General features: G+C 29.1%; 5 protein-coding genes and 1 pseudogene across 10 annotated transcripts; 2 read left to right on the forward strand and 4 right to left on the reverse strand.

Annotated features, from left to right (window-relative positions):
- Positions 1–542: 542 nt before the first annotated feature.
- On the reverse strand, positions 543–12877 carry LOC145182737 (acidic fibroblast growth factor intracellular-binding protein-like). Of its 2 annotated transcripts, XM_090085089.1 has the most exons (12): positions 12721–12860; positions 12452–12586; positions 11953–12151; positions 10437–10563; positions 10248–10348; positions 10101–10157; positions 9913–9998; positions 8557–8659; positions 6701–6773; positions 6416–6502; positions 6141–6235; positions 543–1360 (listed from the first exon to the last, which is right to left on the reverse strand). In XM_090085089.1, the coding sequence occupies exons 2-12, from the start codon at positions 12531–12533 to the stop codon at positions 1279–1281; spliced, it is 1092 nt and encodes a 363-aa protein (XP_089941215.1). In that variant the 5' UTR covers positions 12534–12586; positions 12721–12860; the 3' UTR covers positions 543–1278. The 2 variants fall into 2 exon arrangements, with proteins under 2 accessions (XP_089941215.1, XP_089941216.1); XM_090085090.1 differs by lacking the exon at positions 12452–12586 and having other exon boundaries at positions 12721–12877.
- LOC149889878 (uncharacterized) lies at positions 2930–5891 on the forward strand. The gene has a single exon (XM_090085096.1). It carries the CDS (start codon positions 4109–4111, stop codon positions 4811–4813), a length of 705 nt encoding a protein of 234 aa, XP_089941222.1. The 5' UTR covers positions 2930–4108; the 3' UTR covers positions 4814–5891.
- Positions 4820–5891, forward strand: LOC149889879 (uncharacterized; annotated as a pseudogene).
- Positions 12878–13003: 126 nt separating the features above from the next.
- Positions 13004–14937, reverse strand: LOC149889880 (L-aminoadipate-semialdehyde dehydrogenase-phosphopantetheinyl transferase-like). 2 transcript variants are annotated; one of them, XM_090085092.1, is made up of 2 exons: positions 14816–14937; positions 13004–14070 (listed from the first exon to the last, which is right to left on the reverse strand). In XM_090085092.1, exon 2 carries the CDS (start codon positions 14067–14069, stop codon positions 13233–13235), a length of 837 nt encoding a protein of 278 aa, XP_089941218.1. In that variant the 5' UTR covers position 14070; positions 14816–14937; the 3' UTR covers positions 13004–13232. The 2 variants fall into 2 exon arrangements, with proteins under 2 accessions (XP_089941218.1, XP_089941217.1); XM_090085091.1 differs by lacking the exon at positions 14816–14937 and adding an exon at positions 14547–14681.
- Positions 14900–19131, reverse strand: LOC145182738 (L-aminoadipate-semialdehyde dehydrogenase-phosphopantetheinyl transferase-like). 4 transcript variants are annotated; one of them, XM_090085095.1, is made up of 6 exons: positions 19108–19131; positions 16963–17095; positions 16765–16882; positions 16626–16697; positions 16399–16537; positions 14900–16193 (listed from the first exon to the last, which is right to left on the reverse strand). In XM_090085095.1, the coding sequence occupies exons 2-5, from the start codon at positions 17047–17049 to the stop codon at positions 16401–16403; spliced, it is 414 nt and encodes a 137-aa protein (XP_089941221.1). In that variant the 5' UTR covers positions 17050–17095; positions 19108–19131; the 3' UTR covers positions 14900–16193; positions 16399–16400. The 4 variants fall into 4 exon arrangements, with proteins under 4 accessions (XP_089941221.1, XP_089941220.1, XP_089941219.1 ...); XM_090085094.1 differs by lacking the exon at positions 19108–19131 and adding an exon at positions 18990–19014; XM_090085093.1 differs by lacking the exon at positions 19108–19131 and adding an exon at positions 17251–17371.
- Positions 17656–18960, reverse strand: LOC145183024 (ubiA prenyltransferase domain-containing protein 1-like). Its single transcript, XM_080058335.2, has one exon. It carries the CDS (start codon positions 18691–18693, stop codon positions 17791–17793), a length of 903 nt encoding a protein of 300 aa, XP_079914461.2. The 5' UTR covers positions 18694–18960; the 3' UTR covers positions 17656–17790.
- Positions 19132–19868: the final 737 nt, after the last annotated feature.

Raw genomic sequence — 19868 nt, forward strand, 5'->3', positions numbered from 1 at the left:
ATTTTTTGTTTATTTAAAAAAAGTTCTTACCAATTTAAAATACAAAGAAAATTTTACCTCTTTAAAATAGAACGATTAAATCCAAGTTTTTAAACATCCGTTAAATATCCACACAGCGGAGATTATATGAAAATTTAAGTTTTATTAAAGAAGAATATTTTGTAAAAATTTGCAGGAAAAAAAAAATCATTCCGTACGTTCAGTATCAAAACACGATAATGTAAAAAACCACAACGAAATAGAATACGATATTCATTCTTCAACGAGCAGATATTTTCTCTAAAATAAGCAATGACGAATCGAAGTTGTTATCTTAGGCGCTCAAAGAACACTGTTATTTTTTACAAACCACACAAATATGCAATTATGTATAAGAATTAAATATTCAATATACGAAATGACAACTGGCTTATCAATACTTAACTTCTATACATTTATCGTATTTAAGCACATCCTGAAAAACTGTTGCGACATACTAACGGTCGTTGTTTTTTTCTGTTTGTTAACAATTATAATAATAATTTTAATATATAAACTGGAGATAATAAAGAGCCCCTGAAGGGAGCTTTTTTCTTTAACATAAAATACAACAACAACAAAGATATTAGTAAGATACACAACAAAAATACTCTGCATTTTAAGGAACGGCTAAAGTCATTCAAAAAATACAATTTCTAAAGTTCACCTAAATATTGAACTTTAGGAACTACAAGCGTTGTAGATAAACTAAACTTGATCATCATTTTTGAGCAATAGATTAAATCTTTTTGGTTCATGTAAGATTAAGCTAAATACGTCAAAAGTCTTATTAAATTGAAACTGTTCACAACACGCACAAGCTATGACAAACTAACTTAATGAATGGAAAAATTGGAAAAGCATTTTTACCAATTCAAGTGAACTATGGTTACTCACAAGGTGACGTTTTAAAGAGTTAGTGAAGGGATTCGCGGGCGTTGAATTATTCCAAGCCAAGCACCAACAAGTTTCACTACAACATTATCGCTACACGTAAAAAGTTTTAAATTAAATAGAAAAAACTCAAAGAAACTTAATTTTCACAACACTATCGAGGAGAGATATGAGTTTAAATCAGTGGAAAGTCCCGTCCTTTGATTCGTTGCATTTAATATCGCGTTTTCACCCATATTCATCGCGCAATATCTGTTTATTTTGGTCTTTATATATAGAGTTTCAGCGATTAACAGCTCATAAGAACGCGTGTCACCAGAATTTGATTTTAACATAAGCTCATCATTACTTCAAGGATTAATTTGGTCAATGATAAATTTGCAATATGCACTTACGCGCCACTTCTAAGTAACGAAGGTACACAGCGTCAAACCTCCGCATTGACGATCTAAAATCAGAAGGTTAAAACATTCTATTTAATGAGACTAATGACTCGTTATATAAAAATTAGTAACTAAAAAATGTGTACAAAAATGCGTCACTAAATGTATTGATTTTTTTTTTTTTTTTTTGACAATTATGTAAAAACCTGCAAAGAGCGTGCGAAGATGAGTAAATAACTATATTATAATGAGTATAGATAGCAAATGGTCATCACACTGGCAAACAAATTGTAAAGATTAAAACTTTGTAGGAGATTAAAAAGTCATTTTTGTAATGTTGAACATTATTTTCACAATTTTTTCGGATTTCTTACTTTAATCAGATTAAAATATTATAAATATTTTGTCTAACAACTTTTCAGGGTTTTCTTTCAGAAAAAACGTCTAACTTTGGAGATTATGATGGGGTTCGTGCTGTTAATGCGAGATTATCTATGATAGTAGTTTATAAGTTGCTTCAAGATTCAGTTACACATTTTTATCATCTATCAAGACAAACAATTATTCATTGTCTATTACATAGCATTGTTTCAAATATATTAAAATGTAAATCATTTCAAATACTTTAGCTATCAAAACAGTTTTATCTACTACTGAACATCTTAAAATAAATATCTTATCGGGCTAAAGTATGCTTTGAACTCCCAAACACTCAGTTCCATTAGCTTGGTAGAGTCCTTTAGTTTGGTAAAGCCCTTAGAATTGAACAACATAAAAGAAAGCTCCAAAACGTAAAACCGGCCAATGAAAAACGGTATGAACAATCAAACCTAACAATTAAATGTAATCACGTTGTAGATCGCATTCAATAGTTTCATTATTAGGAGAAATCAATCAAGTATGCCCCTGTTGAGGCTTCAAAATACGAATCGAATCACAAATGCGATTCGAAATTCTATTCACTATACTCGGACCAGAAGAATGGTATTTTTATATGTGCAAATATATTTTGTTATTTCGGATAATTAGAAATTTAAGTTGTTATATTTTTAATTAACCGAAATTAGCATTATTCCAGTTGCAAAAATCACGCTAAGGACGAATTTCTTGCGGCAAAAAAAAAAATATATATATATATATATATATATATATATATATATATATATATATATATATATATATATATATATAAAAGGTGTTTACTAAGGTAATTCCTGCCTTTTTATTGTATAAAATGGTAAATTGCTTTTCAAAGGATGTCTAGTGATGGACCTCTTCGATATTTTATGCGGAAAGGTGGCTGTGCTATTTAGAAGAAAATATTAAGTTTTATGCGCTGATATAACTTGCTAAGTTCTTATGAAATTTAATTATAATAATTAAGACCCAAAACTCAAAGTGCAACTCAGGAGTTAACTTACAGAAATATTTTAGAGTCAGGGTTTCTATGCGCATACATAATCATTATTTATGTAGAAGCTAGATATTTTGAAGCTAGACTTTTTGTGTGCCTGTAAAATCTGTAAGACCATTCGACAACCCTGAATATAGACATTTTATCTTGTATATTATCAACCAATCAGGCGTCAATACCATTACTTTAAGAGAAAACGACGGTCGCAGGAACAGGAACAACAGCGAAACTATAATAAACTAAATAAAATTTAGTTTATGAAGTTTATCAAAAGGCATTGATTAGTGTTTGTATAACCTGATATTTTGATAATATCTACTACAGCTAATATTTATTTAGAACAAAACACTAAGTAAATACTGTCCGAATAAACCATTTTTTCTTATATAAACCCTCATATATGACACATTGAGTTTTTAATTCAGGAAGAAATAAATTTCACTAATGTTAAATTGCGATTTTGTAAAAATTGTAAAAATTTTTAATGTAAAGATTCGATTCGAAGTTTGTCTCTCTACAGAATGTAGAACTTTTTTTTTATTTATTTATTATAGAATTTATTGATTGATAGGGAACTATAAACACTATTAGTAAAGTTGCAAAATAACAGAAACTTTTTAGTATTCACAGCCGATTAAAAAAAACAACAGAAAAGATAAAAAAAAAAAAAAAAAGAAAAAAAAAAAGGAAAACAAAAGTGTGGAAACTAAAACATCGATAGTTAACAGCTTAATCCTCGCCAACATTTTGGAAATTTTACAGTAGAGGAAGATAACTTTGTTTATAAATAAAATGTTTTTTTATAACTTATATCCAAAAATTATTCATTTTAAACAAGATGGCGATACATAACAACAGTAGATGTTTTGCCGATTTACACGATTTTTTTTGTATAAGCAACTCGTTTATAAGCAACTGAACTCGATGTGAAAAAATATTAAGCAACTTCAGTTCTGAACAAATGTTAACATAAGCAACTCATAAATTGCGCATAAAAATCAAAGCACTCAAAAAGTTCCTTTATTTACTGTCAAATACTATTTTTATGTTGGATATAAAACATAGCTTTATGTAGTTTAAAAAATTGCCGTACACGTTTTTTTGAGAAATGAAAACATTCGATTTTGCGTTCGAATCAATTTTTTTCTCTGCAATATAATGACTTCTTTTAGATAAACGATTTCAAAAGAAAGTAATCGCAGTAGTGTTGTTGTTGTGTATGTTGTTGACAACGCTGTTAAGATCATGAGTAAGAGAAAGCAGACAAATTTGTTCAACTTTGGTTTTACCAAAAAGATTTGTCATCGTGGTGAGTTGGTAAATGTAGAAGAAAAAAGAAGATAATTTGTTTGAATGTATTGTTTGCAAAAAATCACTGAAAACATCACAAGCCCTTTCGATGCACGAGTTTTGGTGTAAAAATAAGTTATCACATGCGGATATTGCTCAAACTGACAAAGACCCGAAATCAATGAGCTTGGATCAAATCATTGATGGAAAGAACAAGTACGATAATATTGAAAAAACTGTGAAATCGGTTTTAGAGAAGCTTGTTACAGATGTTGAAGCTAACGAATTACCAAAAATTGCTGACAAACGGAAGAGCTATACGTTAAAAGAAAAGGTTGATGCGCTAAATGACTTAAACGATGGTATGTTAAGTAGGGATGTAGCAAAAAAGTATAACGTTCATAAGAGTATGATTACACGATGGAAATCAAAGGAAAAAGAAATCTACAACAAGTACAACGAAAACAAGAAAAACGCGTTATTCAGGAAATGCCGAAGAGGCGACAAACACAAAACTTTGTTTAACAAACTTTATGATAAATTCTCCGAAGCAAGAAAAAAGGGGCTAAAAGTTAACTTTGAGTGGTTGTATGTCCGAGCGAATCAAATTCATCTACAACAAAGCCCGAATGCTGACAGATTGCCAAAATCAATAGTCACTGATTTCTTAAGGAAAAATAAGATCCGCATGCTGTGTGTTCAACGTAAGCGCCAAGCTGACGTAAAGAAGCAAACCCCGATTCTGATGAAATGGCATTCAAATTTGAGAGAAAAGTTGATTAAGTCTGGAAGTGGCAAACCCACATACGATTAAAAATGGGGGCGTTTCCCACCGAAAAAGAGAATCAATGTAGATCAAACTCCACTCCCGTTTGTAGTCGAGAGCAAACGAACATACGAAATTCCAATGAGTAAGGGAAAGGAACGAAGGGACCATAGAGTATGAGTAGCTCAACCTGGCAGTGGGCTTGATAAGCGACAAGCTACCCTTCAAATATGTTTCAGTCCTGAAGGAATGGTGAAGCCGGCGTTGATTTTCAGAGGTAAGGGGAAAAGGATTAGTCAAGATGAAGTTTTAGCCTATGACACTGATGTAGATGTGTACTGGCAACCAAATGCATGGGCAGATACAGTGTTTTCCGTGAAATGGGTGAAGAACACTCTCTCCAATGCTGTCGCTAACCTGGATGAGTATGTTTTGTTCTGCGATAACCTGACAGCCCAAGTCAGTGATGAGTTTTTGAATGAAGTGCGACAACATAAAGGTAGTCTGGTTTGGTGTTCCCAACGGGACACATTTTTGGCAACCTGTTGATGCCGGACCAGGAGAAGCATTCAAATCACATATTAAAGCAGAACAAAACACCTGGCTCGAAAATGATGAAAACATCGAACTCTGGCTTGGCAACGATGATCGGAAACTGTCGGCAAAAGATCGCCGCATTTTGATAACTCGTTGGGTCGGTGAAGCTTACCGTAAAACATCCAAAGACGAGAAATTTCTTCGTATGCTTTATAGGAGCTTTGCAAAAAAAAGGATGTCTTATTACGGCTGATGGTAGCGAGGACGATAAGATAAATCCTGAAGGCATGCCTGCTTATGTTGTTCCACCCCCTTTTGACATTGACAACCCGGTGGAAATCACAGAGACTCCTATTCCAGACGAAGTAAAGGATAACCCTATTGATGTTTTGCCTGACGAATCAGACGGAGAAGACGAGGAACTAGATGGACAAGTAGAAAAATCAGACGGACAAGAAGACGAAGAAAGTGGAGATGAAGAAAATAAAGATCCAGCAGAAGAGAGAAACATTTTTGATCTTTTTCATTAGAATTTAAGTGATTTTAGTTGTAAAGAGCACTCTTCTGTTAAAGACTTGATATTAAACCGTATTTTGTCTCTTATTCGTAAAAACACTGAAATTTAGGCTAAGAAACTTAAGCAACCATTAAGCAACTCAAGATATAGAAATTGACTGAAAAATAAGCAACTCGAGTTCTGACCAAAATTCTAAGTTGCTTATACAAAAAAAATCGTGTACAACAGCGGCAGCTTTCAAAAATTGTCTTAAACTGAATTTGGTCAAAAATGTTAGCTGCAATATTTTAAATGTTAACCATCGATATTACTCATACATACTGGTCTTTGAAATCTCCCCATGAATGCAATAACTCAGTCAAAAATATATCGAATTCCTTTAGAGTCCAGTTTGCTTGCTTAACAGGATCAGTCACCTAAAAGAAAAAAGGGATAATTTCATAATGGCAGTGACGCTCAAATGTCAATGCTCGCTTGGACATTAATATGACCATTTCTATCAAATAGGTTAAAAATGTTACTTTGTTAGACTTTTGAGATTTTATTCAATAACAGGTTCATAAAATCGAAAATGTTCACTATGACTATAGGCAGACCTTTTCCACAAAGTCATTGAAAAAATTCCTGAAGTCTTTGGTCTGAAAAAGGTTGGCTCCCAGAGAAAATAAGTTTCTGTAGACCAACTATAAAAGAGAACATAAAAAAAACATAAAAAATGAAATTTGATAAAGTATCAAATACATATAAACAAATATATTCAGGTAATAAATTACAATTAAAAACACAAAATAAAAAAGATATACAATAAATACTAAGTAGTTTTATTTGAAAGCCTTTGCACAAAACAAATAGTTTCCTATTTTTTAAATTTAAAAACTTACACGAAAAATGGCTTCACAACCTTTTGAAAAATGGGCAAAAGTTGTTTTCCTTTCTAGTCGGGCAAACAAATAGCTACAAAAGAACAATCCAAATTATTAATGATTTTAACAATGCATTTAATCAGTTCACTACCTGATTACAAGTTTACGATCATACATAGACCATGAGCTACTCGTCATTGTACTTGTCTGCGACCGTCAGGGTACATATTGGTTTAATCTTCAAACTTTTTGCATTATTATTGTTGTCAGAAATTACTTTCATTGTGTTTTTCAAAATCTAAACTAACTGCTTAACATAATTTTTAAATGTTTAGTTTTAAAAAGTTAAAAAAACAATATTTACACATATTTACAGTTCGTAAAAAGAAGTTGTAAAAACGTGAGTAAAACTCTGAAAACTTTCTGCTTCCATATTTTTGGAAAGCATATTTTTGGAAAGCATATTTTTGGAAAGCATATAGATAGAGTTGTTAAAGTAACTGGTAACTGTTGAAATACAAAATCAAATTCCTGATAATTTTATTCCACATTATTTTGTTAAAATGCTACAGGTATCAAAACGTAATTTAAATTTAATTAAACCATAAAATAAATTTTTATTTAAAAAAAAAGTTTAAAACGTCAAGAAAAACATTCAAAAATTTACAATAGAAAAATTTAGCTTTAACTAATAATAACAAACTAAAGACTAATGATAAAAGTAAAAAATTGTAACAAATTGATTCTCAAGAGAAATATTAAATTTTTGTCCAAACTTTAGCTTATTTTAAATCTCTTTGATGTGAAAAAGGCTTTTATTGTTTTACATGTGTGTGGGATTAATATTCTGTTATATTATCACCCTTACTACATTTTTTTAAAATATTTTCTTCATTAAAGTCTTAAGATAACAACTGATCATGTCTTCTAAATGATGTATAGGACTGATCAAGACTCAACTGAACGATACCTATACACTTTCCTTCTCCATACTTAACTGTTGCCAATTGATGACTTTTGACTTTTTGATTTGATTGACATTCTTTGACCTAATTGAACATACTTAATATCACTTGATCAAAACATCAAAAATTTTGAGAACACTTTTGACCAACACTCAGTTTAGTCAAAATGACATTATGCAAAATCAATGTAGGTTTTAGAGCTAACAGTCTTAACAGGCTTTGCAAACAACAAACTACAAAACTACAAAACTACAGAGAATTTTTCAAGATAACAATTATATTACTTGAAAGAACCATAGCTTATAAAATACGGTTTCAAATCTCAGTTCCCATGCACAGAGCACAATTGATGTCAAAAGTCATCTACTGAATTAAGATGTTACTTTAGAAGAACACTGTATACATGTATCATGGAAATTTCTCTGTGGTTGTCTACATCAGAATCAGGATTACTCACCACTTATGTTTAATGCTCAATGAATGTTTTGATGTAAAGGCAGAACAATGTGAAAAATACAAATGGTATTTAGAAGACAGCTTAAGAAAAGTGTTATTGAAATTGGAGTGAATATTCATTAAAAGTGTTTTATAATTGCTTGTTAAAAATATGTTATTATAAAACGTATAGGAAAAATTAGGGAATAATGTTTAGCAGTTAGCTTAGATTTTAAAACTTTTTTAGAAACACTTTTCAGATGCTAATAACAATCATTATGTAAAAATGCTAAGTCCAATCAAATTTTACTCTGGTAGCAACAGGCAAGCAGTGTAATTAATCTTATTGAAAATGAGAGACAAAATTTTTTCATAGCTTTCACTGTGTTTAAAACAATAGTTTCATTTTTTTATTTTCTAATGCTAAAAATTTAATCATGTATCAGCAAACCTAAAATGAAAACATCTTGTAACCTTTTATGTTGGTCCATGAAGTCTTTCTCTAAAACCAAATTCCTGAGTTCCCTCAGATCCTCGAGAAAACTTCTGTCAATATCATCAAAATCCAATAACTTATCTGAAATATTTAAAAAAGCTTAGAAACCCTGAACAATTACACAAAGTAAGAATGTGACTACAAATTTCTGTTTTAAACTTTCTTTTTCCATTAGGGAAAGCATTTATTTCTACTATTTAACGACTATCTTGCTGGTCCAAAAAGAGCTGTATTTACATGTATAAACAGGAAATTTCACAAAAAAAAATTTGAGAAAATTAAAAAACATATTAAGACTTTAGGTAAATCTTGGATTTAAACTGTATAATTAACTTGTTTGTACATAAAGAACTATCAAAATTTAAAACAATACACAAAATGCATTAAAATGAAAAAAAGAAACTTCTAACCAATACGAATCAAAGCAAATATAAAACTCATAAAAAAGAGGAAAATTCTTGTTTTAGAAACTAAAAAAAAAAATACAAAAGAAATAAAACAAGAATTATAAAAGCATTTTTTAAAAAGTAAACAAAAAAGTAAATAACACTACTTATGTATGCATAAGTATCACTAAAAATCTGCTGTTATAAAACTCTGATTATCTTCAATTCTTTGATGTTCATCATTATTTGGTATATATAATAGCATGAGATCATCAACTAATAAAAATTAAAGTAAAATCAATGTCAAGTAACTCTGTAAAAGTTAGTTACAGGAGTTTACTTCCACAGAAATTCACCTTTTCTTCTACTCCTTCTACTCAGCCAAATCATTTTTTTTTTTTAAATCTCCTTTTCCATTTATATTTCTTTCAATAAAAACATCTAACATCATTCAAGGCTTTGAAGCTTAAAATGAGTTAATGAGACTATTACCTCTTTGTTCTATAAAGGTTGCTACGTAGTTGCTCACTGCATGTTGACTTTTTAAAAATATTTTAGTTTATTGGGTATTGATCAGTTTTAAAATACTATTCACTCAAGAAAAAATCTCATCTGGATTATTAGCCACACCAAAAAAAGAAAAGCTTCATTTAGATTCATAGCTACACCAAAAAAAAACAAACTTCATTTCAGCACAAGAAGCATATGATACAAGACCATGCCTGCAAATGACCCACATAATAATGATGGTAATAGCACAATTATTATAACAGATTGAAAATTATTTTTTTTAAAAGTTATTAAAGTTAAAATAAAATATTTAACAGAAACAAGAATAATTTAATTTTTAATAAGAGATGTATAATTGAATTTCCTGCTTTAAATATAATAGAAAATGTTCTTGAATAAAAAACAAATGATAAATTCAAATAAACTGAAAAAATTAACCTCCTGATAAAGTGGAATCTGATGTCCACTGCTCAATAATAAACTCAGTGCAAATGATAATATCATCATATGTCAAATACTGTAGCCTATTTGATTAAAATTAAGGAGAAATAAGATAATTATCTTAAACCATTTTTATAAAAAACAGGATTCAAAATACAAAATACCAGTATTCACAACATACTAACCTTTTCTTAGAGGTCTCAAACCGAAATATAAATACGTAAATTAGTGGCATGTATTTTCTGAAATATGGTCAGACAAATAATATAAGTAACACATTATAAAGTTTTTGTTAAGTATAAGAAAATCCAAACAGTGAGCAAAAAATGTACTTCACAAGTGAATCCGAGAAGTGAAACATTGTTGTGAGAACACCTTTAATGTTGCCTTCAACATCTTCGAAAACCTTCAAGATGTTTTTGATGTTGTCAAACTGAAAAAAAAAAAAAAAAAAAGGAAAAACAAAAGTGCATGATGAGCAACTAATAGGGGACTACACAATTTTTAAAGCTAAAATATACCTGCCTCTGACAGCTTTTGATAGATACTTGTGTTTTTTCACTAACTTCATCCAAATCTTTTCGAAGCTTTGCATTCATCTTCTTACCAAGAATTTCTCGTATCACAGGCTTGTCAAACTCATAATAACTGAAAAAGAATAACTATACTTAACTCTTACTCCTACTCTTTCAGGAAAATATCACAAATAAGCAGCGGTCAATCAAAGCACTGAGAAATGCTTATTTAATTATTCAAAAATAAATGTAGATTCTTTTTTCTAAATTTATTTGTTTTTAATCTCATTTAAATTACAGAGAAATACCTTTTTACTTTACATAATATCAAAAAGAAGGATATCACATCTTTAAGTATCTTTCAGATACTTGAAGATATAAAATGCTTCTTTTTTAATATTCTCCAAATATCATTAAAAATTTATCTGTTATCCAAATGAAAAATTGTTAATCTTCTTTAGCCACTACTAAAAAAACTCAAATTGAATATTTGTATGGGTAAACTTAAAAAAATTAAAAAAAAAAAAGAATTAACAGGAATATTACAAAAAGTTATTGTTAACAGGTTTTAAGAAATAGACTAAAAGAATGTTTACACAGGTTTTTAGTTGCATTGTTTTCCTATTTTGCTGCAAAGTAAACTCTCTATTACAGTATATATGATATATTACATAATTGCTAAGTATTTCTTCAAAAATGAGCAAAAAATAAGAAACATGAAGAAAGTGAATTTACAAATTCTATTTCAGCATAAACAATTTCAGCATAATTTTCTAGTGTAAATTTTTTGTGAAAATGAAGACAAATATTAATTGCTACAATAAAAAATATATACCAAAGCAAACTGAGGACTAGCAAACCTGAATGTTATCCTGTATTTGACCTGTATCAGAATCTTAAGAGAAACAATTAATCGAAATAATAATTTCTACTCAAGTGATGTTGTACAAACTCCTTTCATCATAAAATATCAACAAACTGCTAAGTTTAAATAGAAGAATCCTGTGTGACTGTTTTTCATATAAAAAGGACACAAAAGCTCTTTTTCATCCCAAGTGGTCTTGTCGTCAATCAATGCTACTTAAAATGTACTTAAAGGAGTGTATCAAAAAAGTCTACAAGAAGAACTGGTAAACAAAAGATCTAAATCAACTTTGTACTAAAATAGGTAAACACATTAAGGAAACCGACATGTAAAATGAGCATGTAAAAGATATTTCTAAGCCAACTTGTCTTAGAAGACAATAGATATAGAAATAGATAAAGGATTTTATAATTGATTTAAATGCATTTTGGTTTCATTTGTACCTTTAAAAAAACTAAAGGAATAATGGCCCCTTTTAGTTTTAATAGATCTTTATTGAACATTTGTTCTATTAAGTCAAACATTTTAAACAAAAAACACTAAAAAATAAAAACTTAGATTTTTTACATTAGTGATTACTGAAACTTCTTCCTACGGTCAAAGTAAGAAACAAGTAACAGCAAAAGTAACCAAGTACAGCAAAAGTAAGAAAATTACCTTGAAACAAGCTTGTCTTTAGTTTCTGGAGAAAGTGCAGCAAAATTAGGTGACTTCAGCAATGGAGGAGAAAATAAATATTGCTGGAGATAAGAAAAAAGGACATAATGTTCTCTCACTTCTTGTATTAGACAAGTTGTTGAAATGTTCCCAATACTTGATTGAAGGGATGAACCAAGCACTTTTGCTGCTTCAATATCTATGAAATGCAATAACATACCAAAATAGAAACAAAATTATTTGCTAAATCCTTTTATAACATAAATGTATAAATTATTTTTCCAAAACTGCTCATAAAACACAGAAACACATCATTCTCATATACAATTATACTTTTTGCACAATGATCAATTTTTTAGTTAAAATTATTGAAAGTTTAGACAGTGATTCAAAAGTTTTTTTCAAAAGTCTAGTAGCAAACTCATATTTGATTACTTCATGTTGAGCACATAATGATTACACATGAAAATGACCACAGGCAAACTTTTATAAAAATTACCATCTGCCCCAGCAAGCCATTCAGTGAAAAGTAACATATCAACAGAAAGTGGACTGGTCAAGCACACAGAAAACTCATCCATTTTTAAATAAATACTTTAATCATTTAAACAGAATTCTAGGTATTCAAATAGATCTAAAAACAGTTTACAAAAAATAGTTGATTGGAATAATTACATTTGCAGTAATTAAAATTTCATAATGTAAACTTCATAATGTTTCAAACAATTCACTCAAGTCAAATAAAACTGTCAACTTTATGATGTTTACCTTTACTCTTCATTCTTTATTTTCAGAAATACCTGACTTGTGGTCAATGATTAGTTGAAGATTACAAAAATGAAAAAACAATAATAAGAGAAAATATCTATTTCTTAAAAATACAATTTAAATTATCATTTTACACTAACCTTATTTACTGCATAGCTTAATTAAAGAACATTTTTAAATTCATGAACTCAAAAAATCATTTTGTACTTTTTTAAAACATTTTACTATCCAATGATTGTACTCTGAACAACAGGATTTTATTGTTGAAAACAAAACTAAGCAGAAATCTTTTCAGAAAATTCAAAAAAATAAAAATTCTACACAAAACACATCTATATCCATCACAATATCTCATGGCGCATGCTTGTTTAAATAAAATCTATAACAAAACACCTTGGTAAAACTTTATCGGAAGATTTAACAAAACAGATTATAGAGAGAAAGAAGTAAAGCACGCAATATTAAGATTCTAAATTTGTTCCTATTTTTCATACATCAAAAAAGTGTAAAAATTATGAGACTTTGTGTGTTTTATTATTGTATGCTTCCCACCACTGTTCAATACAGGTACTTTGCTCAACAACATCACAACCTTCTACTAATTGTTCAAATGTAATACTTTCAAACTCTGAATTATTTCCAGTAATACAATTGGATTCCATAGCAACAGATACAACATGCTGGTCATCTATCATGGATTCATAAAAGATCCATGGCTGCTTTTCATTTTTAATGTGCAGCTCACTATCTGAACACATGCTCTTTAACACAATTGTTTTTGGTTTGAACTTAATAGATGCAGCTGAATCAGTTCCTATGCCAATACCAATAGCTTTAACATAACTTTCCTTTAAGCACCATAATCGGTAAAATGCTATTAGTTGATTCCACTCATCATTGAAACTTTTAATAAAACTCCACTCTTCTTCTGCAAACTGTCGCTTCATCAGTTTAAAAAACGAAGGTATATCTATGTTGTTAGGATAACAATACTTCATAATATCTACCCCAACGTTAGAACAAGTGCTAGCTGCAAGTACTGTGAAATCTCCATGATGAGAGATATTGAAGAAAAAGTTCTTACCATTTGTATCATTAGCTAAAAAAGGTTTACCTTTTATACTTCGACTTAATACAATTTCTTTCCATGGAATTCCTAAGACTATTTTTATACATTGGCGTATCATCAATCGACCTATTAGACAAAGCTTGTAATCTCCCTTGAAATAAAACTCCTGCACTCGTTTTCGCTCTTCTAATGTTAGTGCTGATAAAGCAGTAATCAGTTGATGCTTTGTTGGATTCCACGACAGAGCATTAAATACCCAACGAATCTCACAAGGTACCATACTAAACAATAATAATTTTTGAACAAATTCTAAAAGGCAAGGTTAAAAGGCAAAAATACAATATTTGTCAAAAAAATTACAACATCAATTTTTTCAAATAAGTATATGAAATTTAAAAAGTTATTAAAATAAAATGGATAAAAGGTTTTTTGCTGTGAAATTCAAATAAACCTTTAAAAAACAGTGTGCTTTGTAACTCTCAAAAATAGTGTACCACTTGTACAAGGTATATCAATGACACTATACATATCAGATTCAACAAAAAAAGCTCATAAAACACAGAAACACATCATTCTCATATACAATTATACTTTTTGCACAATGATCAATTTTTTAGTTAAAATTATTGAAAGTTTAGACAGTGATTCAAAAGTTTTTTTCAAAAGTCTAGTAGCAAACTCATATTTGATTACTTCATGTTGAGCACATAATGATTACACATGAAAATGACCACAGGCAAACTTTTATAAAAATTACCATCTGCCCCAGCAAGCCATTCAGTGAAAAGTAACATATCAACAGAAAGTGGACTGGTCAAGCACACAGAAAACTCATCCATTTTTAAATAAATACTTTAATCATTTAAACAGAATTCTAGGTATTCAAATAGATCTAAAAACAGTTTACAAAAAATAGTTGATTGGAATAATTACATTTGCAGTAATTAAAATTTCATAATGTAAACTTCATAATGTTTCAAACAATTCACTCAAGTCAAATAAAACTGTCAACTTTATGATGTTTACCTTTACTCTTCATTCTTTATTTTCAGAAATACCTGACTTGTGGTCAATGATTAGTTGAAGATTACAAAAATGAAAAAACAATAATAAGAGAAAATATCTATTTCTTAAAAATACAATTTAAATTATCATTTTACACTAACCTTATTTACTGCATAGCTTAATTAAAGAACATTTTTAAATTCATGAACTCAAAAAATCATTTTGTACTTTTTTAAAACATTTTACTATCCAATGATTGTACTCTGAACAACAGGATTTTATTGTTGAAAACAAAACTAAGCAGAAATCTTTTCAGAAAATTCAAAAAAATAAAAATTCTACACAAAACACATCTATATCCATCACAATATCTCATGGCGCATGCTTGTTTAAATAAAATCTATAACAAAACACCTTGGTAAAACTTTATCGGAAGATTTAACAAAACAGATTATAGAGAGAAAGAAGTAAAGCACGCAATATTAAGATTCTAAATTTGTTCCTATTTTTCATACATCAAAAAAGTGTAAAAATTATGAGACTTTGTGTGTTTTATTATTGTATGCTTCCCACCACTGTTCAATACAGGTACTTTGCTCAACAACATCACAACCTTCTACTAATTGTTCAAATGTAATACTTTCAAACTCTGAATTATTTCCAGTAATACAATTGGATTCCATAGCAACAGATACAACATGCTGGTCATCTATCATGGATTCATAAAAGATCCATGGCTGCTTTTCATTTTTAATGTGCAGCTCACTATCTGAACACATGCTCTTTAACACAATTGTTTTTGGTTTGAACTTAATAGATGCAGCTGAATCAGTTCCTATGCCAATACCAATAGCTTTAACATAACTTTCCTTTAAGCACCATAATCGGTAAAATGCTATTAGTTGATTCCACTCATCATTGAAACTTTTAATAAAACTCCACTCTTCTTCTGCAAACTGTCGCTTCATCAGTTTAAAAAACGAAGGTATATCTATGTTGTTAGGATAACAATACTTCATAATATCTACCCCAACGTTAGAACAAGTGCTAGCTGCAAGTACTGTGAAATCTCCATGATGAGAGATATTGAAGAAAAAGTTCTTACCATTTGTATCATTAGCTAAAAAAGGTTTACCTTTTATACTTCGACTTAATACAATTTCTGTCCATGGAATTCCTAAGACTATTTTTATACATTGGCGTATCATCAATCGACCTATTAGACAAAGCTTGTAATCTTTCTTGAAATAAAACTTCTGTAATCGCTCTTGCTCTTCTAATCTTAGTGCTGATAAAGCAGTAATCAGTTGATGCTTTGTTGGATTCCACGACAGAGTATTAAATACCCATCGAATCTCACGAGGTACCATACTAAACTGTATTACTTTTTGAGCAAATTCTAAAAGGCAAAAATACAATATTTGTCAAAAAATTACGACATCAATTGTTTCAAATAAGTATATGAAATTTTTAAAAAATTTTTAAATAATAAAAAATACAAATTTTTTTCTAATAAATTTTTTTAATGAGCAGAATTTCTTTTATAGCAAAAGTTAATAAAATAAAATAGATAAAAGGTTCTTTGCTGTAAAATTGAAATAAACCTTTATAAAACAGTGTGTTTTGTAACTCTCAAGAATAATGTGCAACTTGTACAAGGTATATCAATGATACCATGTATATCAGATTCAACAACTGTGTATAAACCACCACATCGACACTCCAGAAAAAATTCACCAGTCACTAAAAAGAGAAAAACAATCAAAAATCATGAAATTTATGGGAAAAGTTTTCATATTAAATGAATTACATCTGCAAATTTTATTGGTACCTTCATCAAAGTTCAACTCTTCATCAGAAACTTTGTCAAATATTATCTTTTGAGAACTTTGCATGTGGTTTTCTAAAGAGAACTTAACTGTTAAATAGACTTAATAATTCAAAAACTTCTTCTACATGTTAAGTATCACCTTTTAATGCTTTATCGTAGTTTGCTCTACGAAGGGGGTCCAAAAGTATTTCTCTTGCACTTTGAACTTTAATAAATAGACTTGTATCTGCTGAATCTTGGTTTTTATCAGGGTGAGTCTAAAAAGATTTGTAAGCTTTTAAGAAAGAAAAATTACAAAAGCCAATAGTTTCAAAACTAAATAGACAGAAAAAGATACCTGTAACAAAAGTTGTTGACAGTGTTTCTTAATATCTTCAGCAGAAGCTTCCTCAGTAAGGTTCAGCAGTTTATATAAGTTTTCCATTAAAATATAAAGACATTAGCAAGCTGCTGATTTGACATAAAATAACCTGAAACAGAGACAAAAAATTATTAATATTTATAAAAAAAAAGTGTAAACTCTGTTATATTATGATATGAATAGACAAATATTAGATTGGAGAAATAATTTAAAAACTTAATTTTCAAATAAATATTAACATAATAATAAAGAATTAAAACCTACTTTTTATTTTCTTAAAGAACTAAACTAATGAGAATAAAAAGAACTTTTTAAGGATTTTCTTGTTAGTTACAAGTTTTGGTGCTAAAATATAATAACTAAGAAGCACCTCAAAAACTCAATTTCGTGTATAACATTTCATCAACTATATTGAAATATTTAGACTACATAAAATGGGGGCTTTCAAATCCCTAATCATTATCACTCATTCTGTATGATGCTAGACCAGGTTTTATAAACTAAATTATTTTGTGATTACACTTTTTATATCTATAACATATAATTCTCTTAAAAATGAAATTTTTTACATATAAAAGTATATAATTTCTCAATAGAATATTACTATGTATATAAATATATAATTTCTCAATGTAATATTACTATGTATATAAATATATATATTCTCAATATAATATTTCTGAAGGTATATACCATATAAATACCATTTACCTTTATACTACCCATAAAACCATATAATCTATTTGCTTATACCTTAAATGCTAAAACTATAGAAAAAATTAAATTAAATTTTAAGCTGCATTTTTATTTCCCTCTGAAATTCCAATCTAAAGTAAATCCACAAAAATAACAAACACTAAAAACTAAATTTAACTTAGCAGTTTGCTTCGGAACAACTTTTAAATCTTTTAGACGAAAACTTTTTTCCAGATTCAAAGCCAAAGGTATCGTTAATAGAGTTAGTAAAAACAAATATGACTTTAAAGCAGCAAGAGCAAAGACTGTTATGTATGGTAAAAACAGCAGCAATGTATAAAACCAATAGGAACACTTATCACCAATTAAAATTGAAAGAGTAACTATTCCTGATTTCTTATCTTCTTCAGAATCTCTAGAATTGTTGCCATGCAGTATAGCTTCTGTATTTAAAAGCAATGGAATAATGTATAACACTGGGGTGTAAAATACTTTTCCAGTTTGAGCAATAAAAGGAAACAAAACAGATACAGGCCCAAATGCCAGAGCAATAACAACTTCACCTAAAGCATAATACTTTAAGCCAAAACTTCCTGTGTAAAAAAACGAGCATGCAAAACCAGCACAAAAAAGTGTAACTAAATATAATGGGTCAGCCTTTGACAGCATTAGTATTATAAAAAAGAAAATAGATCCAAAAGCATACAGAATTACAAAAAACCAAAATATTTCAGTTCGTTTAATCAGTCGATTTACAAGAGTAAGATCATCAGATGAAGAAGTGTCAACATTGTTTTGATAATCATAATAGGTATTAACGATATTACCAGCACAATGAATTGTTATAACACAAAGTAGAGTCATAACAAATATTGACCAATCAAAGTTATTGAACTCAATTTTTGCCAATAAAGTACCCAATAATACTGGTGTCAAAGAAGCTGTAATAGACCATGGTCTTGTGGCATGTATATATCTTAAAGCAACTTTTAATCCATGGTGAATATGCATTTTTATTATAAATACTATAATAATAAAAATACACACATATATATAATGTGCATTCCCAGCTTTTAAATATTATCATTACATACATACATACATACATACATACATACATACATACATACATACATACATACATACATACATACATACATACATACATTTTTTTACGGGTTATACAAAAACAACTAAAAGATCTACAAACTTGATGAATTCAATTATGTAATTAAAATGGAAAAAAAGTAAAGAAGACAAAACAAAAGGTGAGAGTTGTGCCCCAAAAAGATTGATTCTGTCTTTACCCCAGGCTGGAAGAATGTGAAAAAAAGTCAAAAGCAGGAGCGGAGAGAAAATTTCAATAGTTGGGGTAAACAAACTCAGGGGAAAATTTAGGGAAGGGGGGTTAATAGGAAACTTAACCTTTATAGAGGCGGATCTTAGGAGAAGAGGGTGGGAAAGAAGCGTGGGGGTGAACGTCCTCCTAAAAGTTTTTGTTTAAAGATTTTTAAAATAGCCTATTCTCAGGATCACAATCTTTCCTATTTATAAATAAAATTTATATTTAACCCTTTTAGTTTCTTTTCAACATAAGTCAACAAAATTTAACCCCTTTGCGTATGGGAGTATCATATATGAAACAATTTAAATTTAAGGTTAGTATGCACGGTCGTTTAGTGGTGCTGTTATTATACGCATGCGCAATTTTTACGAAAAAAATCAACACTTTCAAAATGGCTACGGACCTTGGCAACGAACGTAATTTTTCACTAGAAACCAAGTAATTGCATATTTGCCAACATAAATAAAATCTTTTGTTGCTATTTTAATTCAAATTAGTTTGAAGATAACCCAGTTGTGTACAAAAACACTTAAAACAAGAGAAGGAGCATTTTATCGTTCGTTAACATTTGTTGTTGAGAAAGGTGGCTGGTTAACTACTTGTGATTTGTTTACACTTTTTGGACCCTACGTTCTAGATTTCTAATCGTGGAAATGTAACCAAATTTTTTGAAAAATTTTGAAGAGACTGTCTTCCATTTATTTCTTTTGGCTGTTCTTAGCATTCAATTTTTTTAATGGACAAAAAAGATGCTTTTATGGATTACCTTATTGACAATTAAAACTACCTTTTATTTAGTTATGTTTTTTAATAAAAAAGGAGCTATATATTTTTTAACAAT

This window comes from Hydra viridissima, unplaced genomic scaffold (assembly GCF_058129835.1).
Source record: "Hydra viridissima isolate aposymbiotic clone 2 unplaced genomic scaffold, HvirCarnegie_v1 scaffold_4, whole genome shotgun sequence".
NCBI lineage: Eukaryota > Metazoa > Cnidaria > Hydrozoa > Anthoathecata > Hydridae > Hydra > Hydra viridissima.